This window comes from Mizuhopecten yessoensis, unplaced genomic scaffold (assembly GCF_002113885.1).
Source record: "Mizuhopecten yessoensis strain PY_sf001 unplaced genomic scaffold, ASM211388v2 scaffold2965, whole genome shotgun sequence".
In the NCBI taxonomy this organism is placed as follows: Eukaryota; Metazoa; Mollusca; class Bivalvia; order Pectinida; family Pectinidae; genus Mizuhopecten; species Mizuhopecten yessoensis.
Window position 1 is genome coordinate 91,627 of NW_018404808.1, and position 5,249 is coordinate 96,875.

At 41.3% G+C, this 5,249-nt stretch overlaps 1 protein-coding gene across 6 annotated transcripts in view; it reads right to left on the reverse strand.

The window, feature by feature from the left end:
- The window catches only part of LOC110446726, a 61,940-nt gene that overhangs the window by 50,874 nt on the left and 5,817 nt on the right, over nucleotides 1-5,249 (reverse strand). For 5 of the 6 annotated variants that reach the window (XM_021492010.1, XM_021492007.1, XM_021492006.1 and 2 more), the window contains exon 3: nucleotides 3,532-3,853. In XM_021492010.1, coding sequence (XP_021347685.1) covers nucleotides 3,532-3,750 — 219 coding nt within the window. In that variant the 5' untranslated portion in view covers nucleotides 3,751-3,853. Of the gene's footprint in view, nucleotides 1-3,531; nucleotides 3,854-4,714; nucleotides 4,806-5,249 lie in introns of those variants that run through there. The other variant, XM_021492011.1, reaches the window with a different exon arrangement.

Below are 5,249 nucleotides of genomic sequence, written 5' to 3' on the forward strand. Positions count from 1 at the left end.
TCCTCTATATATCACACATGCCTTACCCTGTCCTCTATATATCACACATGCCTTACCCTGTTCTCTATATATCACACACGCTTTGCCCTATCCTCTATATATCACACATGCCTTACCCTGTCCTCTATATATCACACAAGCTTTGCCCTGTCCTCTATATATCACACATGCCTTACCCTGTCTTCTATATATCACACATGCCTTACCCTGTTCTCGGTATATTTCACACGCTTTGCCCTGTCCTCTATATATCACACATGCCTTTCCCTGTCTTCTATATATCACACATGCCTTACCCTGTTCTCGATATATTTCACACGCTTTGCCCTGTCCTCTATATATCACACATGCCTTACCCTGTGCTCTATATATCACACAAGCTTTGCCCTGTCCTCTATATATCACACATGCCTTACCCTGTGCTCTATATATCACACAAGCTTTGCCCTGTCCTCTATATATCACACATGCCTTACCCTGTCCTCTATATATCACACACGCTTTGCCCTGTCCTCTATATATCACACACGACTTACCCTGTCTTCTATATAATTCACATGCCTTAACCTGTCCTTTATTAATCACACACGCCTTACCCTGTATTCTATATACCACACACCCCTTACCCTGTCCTCTATATATCACACATTCCCTACCCTGTTCTCTATATATTTCACACACCTTACCCTGTCCTCTATATATCACACATGCCTTACCCTTTTCTCTATATATCACGCACGCCTTGCCATTTCTTCTATATATCACATATGCCTTGCCCTATCCTCTTTATATCACATACGCCTTGCCCTGTCCTCTATATATCACACACGCCTTACTCTGACCTCTTTATATTTCACATGTCTTACCCTGTACTCTATATATCACTCACCCCTTACCCTGTCCTCTATATATCACACACGCCTTACCCTGTCCTCTATATATCTATCACACACGCCTTACCCTGTCCTCTATATATCAAACACCCCTTATCCTTTCCTCTATATATCTCACACGCCTTACCCTATCCTCTATATATCACACACCCCTTACCCTGTACTCTATATATTTCACACGCCTTACCCTGTCCTCTATATATCAAACACCCCTTATCCTTTCCTCTATATATCACACACGCTTTACCCTATCCTCTATATATCACACACGCCTTACCCTATCCTCTATATATCACACACGCCTTACCCTGAAATCCATATATCACACACGCCTTACCCTGTTCTATATATATCATACACACTTTGCCCTGTCTTCTATATATCAGATACACTTTGCCCTGTTCTCTATATATCACACATCCCTTACCCTGTACTCAAATATTACTCACCCCTTACCCTTTTCTCTATATATCACACATGCCTTACCCTGTTCTTAATATATCACACACTCTTTGCCCTGTCCTCTATATATCATACACCCCTTACCCTATCCTCTATATATCACACACGCCTTACCCTGTCTTTATATCTATCACACACGCCTTACCCTGTCCTCTATATATCACACATGCCTTACCCTATCCTCTATATATCACACATGCCTTACCCTGTTCTCTATATATTTCACACGCTTTGCACACACCCCTTACCCTGTTCTCTATATATCACACATGCCTTACCCTGTTCTCTATATATTTCACACGCTTTGCCCACACCCCTTACCCTGTTCTCTATATATCACACATGCCTTACCCTGTTCTCTATATATTTCACACGCTTTGCCCTATCCTCTATATATCACACACGCCTTACCCTGTCCTCTATATATCACACACGCATTGTCCTATCCTCTATATATCACACATGCCTTACCCTGTCCTCTATATATCACACACGCTTTTCCCTGTCCTCTATATATCACACACGCCTTACCCTGTCCTCTATATATCACACATGCCTTACCCTGTTCTCTATATATTTCACACGCTTTGCCCTGTCCTCTATATATCACACACGCCTTACCCTGTCCTCTATATATCACACACGCCTTACTCTATCCTCTATATATCACACATGCCCTACCCTGTTCTCTATATATTTCACACGCTTTGCCCTGTCCTCTATATATCACACACGCCTTACCCTGTCCTCTATATATCACAAACGCGTTGCCATGTCCTCTATATATCACACACGCCTTACCGTGTCCTCTATATATTTCACATGCCTTACCCTGTCCTTTATAAATCACACACGCCTTACCCTGTTCTCATTATATCACACACCCGTTATCCTGTCCTCTATATGTCACACACGCTTTACCCTGTCCTCTATATATCACACACGCCTTACCCTGTCCTCTATATATCACACACGCCTTACCCTGTCCTCTATATATCACACACGCCTTACCCTGTCCTCTATATATCACACACGCCTTACCCTGTCCTCTATATATCACACATGCCTTACCCTGTTCTCTATATATTTCACACGCTTTGCCCTGTCCTCTATATATCACACACGCCTTACCCTGTCCTCTATATATCACACATGCCTTACCCTGTTCTCTATATATTTCACACGCTTTGCCCTGTCCTCTATATATCACACACGCCTTACCCTGTCCTCTATATATCACACATGCCTTACCCTGTTCTCTATATATTTCACACGCTTTGCCCTGTCCTCTATATATCACACACGCCTTACCCTGTCCTCTATATATCACACATGCCTTACCCTGTTCTCTATATATTTCACACGCTTTGCCCTGTCCTCTATATATCACACACGCCTTACCCTGTCCTCTATATATCACACATGCCTTACCCTGTTCTCTATATATTTCACACGCTTTGCCCTGTCCTCTATATATCACACACGCCTTACCCTGTCCTCTATATATCACACACGCTTTGCCCTGTCCTCTAAATATCACACACGACTTACTCTGTCTTCTATATAATTCACATGCCTTAACCTGTCCTTTATAAATCACACACGCCTTACCCTGTATTCTATATATCACACACCCCTTACCGTATCCTTTATATATCACACACACCTTACCCTGTCCTCTATATATCACACATTCCCTACCCTGTTCTCTATATATTTCACACGCCTTACCCTGTCCTCTATATATCACACACCCCTTACCCTGTCCTCTATATATCACATACGCCTTACCCTGTCCTCTATATATCACACACGCCTTGCCATGTCCTCTATATATTACACACGCCTTACCGTGTCCTTTATATATCACCCACGCCTTGCCCTGTCCTCTATATATCACACAAGCCTTGCCCTGTCCTCTTTATATTTCACAAGCGTTACGCTGTCCTCTATATATCATTCACGCCTTGACCTGTCCTTTATATATCACACACGCCTTGCTCGGTCCTCTATATATCACACTCGCCCTACTGTGTCTTTTATTTATCACGCATTGCCCTTTCTCTATGTATCACACACGCCTTACTGTGTCTCCTATATATCACACACGCCTTACCCTGTCCTCTATATATCACACACGCTTTATCGTGTCCATTATATATCACACACGCCTTACCCTGTCTACATATGTATCAGTGGTGTTGTAGGTGAACCGGTAGTCAGTCAATAACTCAGGTCCAGTGTTAGAGGGCGCACCGAGAACCATGGCAGACAGTAGTTCGTGGGAAACTAACGCCGCACACAGTCTAGTTACAAACAGAAATGTTCGTTTCCTGTTGGCACCAAAAGCCTGTGTGTTCTGTTGAGCAATACCAACGTGTGCTTTGTCCTTCATTTTCACAAGAATCAGAATGACGGCACGTCCAGAAGGTCAAGGCTTCACTTCATCTCTAACCAAGGTCACCTCTGTTGTCAGCAAGCCATGTACGACGTACGACCTGGAAAACAATCCGTATACGATCATATCACATCATGTTTTAACATTTCAGTACGTGTTGAAGGGTATTTTTTTCTAAACCTCATAAAACGCTCAATGTTACCTTCATTTGTCTACAGCGTTGTGGTATACAGTGTTACAACTCGATTCTTTAACATAGGCTTAGCCTAACGTGGAATGCAAAGGGCAGTGGGTCTGTCGAAAAATATCAGGATCTTGTTTGATACTTAATGCCGAGATATAACAAAACTTCAATCGTGTGTACAGTCTAGTTATTTACTTTTGCTACTGTTGAAGACAACTTTGGTTTTCTTTCTGTAATTCTATACATCGGCACACAGCAATATTAACCGCTGTTTGAGTTCTAAAGAAAGATAGACAGGGAAATCCATGACGTCATGGTTTAAATTGTTGTCAGATGTCTCGACTTCAGGTGATTCATTGACAATCCTAGTTGTAAGGAAGTGAACGATTCCGGATTTCCCAGAAATTCTCACATAATCAAAACCATCAGTAAGTGTGATTAGTATTGAGGGGGAAAAGGGAATTCATAATATGAATCAAATCACAATAATTGACATTCCATTCGTTAAGATAGGATATTGTATTGAGTACAGAAAGAACAATATCAACCTTGGCGTACAGCTTCGATCAATTTCTCGTTCTGAATTTCATACAAGTTCTATATTGACAGAAAAAAACAATAGTTGTAGTTAAAAAACAACTAATGAATGTAACAATCCAAAGATAGCTGAAAGGAAAGATTAATACCTTCCCAAAAGAAGTAGCTTCAGGAAAAAACTTCTATAACTAAACTCTTCAGTCAACATCTTACCAGCCATGTATGACAAACATCACTTACCTTCTGCTATCACCTCTGACTAACTCGAAGTTGTCACTGTTATTGCTTGAATGTGTTCAGGAAACGACATGCGGTTTTGGAACTGATCGATTAAAATACAATAGCTATGTACTCATCACATCTAGCGGAGTCATCCTGCATACTTATGTATATCACATGTCTCTGTAAGTGCCCTTGAACATTTCATTAGACGGATGCTCAGTCATTTGGTGTCCTTCATTAAGGATGTCCGTACCACTGTCTATAACTGAAACTATGCATTTTTTCTGGCATGACTTGACTATTAACATAAACAGAATATAATCAGCAAAAGTGTTTTGAATGTAACAATTTAGCGGGGTAGACCAGGATTCGAACCCAAGACTTCAGATATCTTTACTGTAGTTCTATCAAACTGTGCTATCTGGAGAACGGAAGTATGATTGGACTTCAGATATCTTTACTGTTGTTCTAACAAACTGTGCTATCTGGTGAACGGAAGTGTGCCTTGACTTCAGATATCTTTACTGTTGTTCTAACAAACTGTGCTATCTGG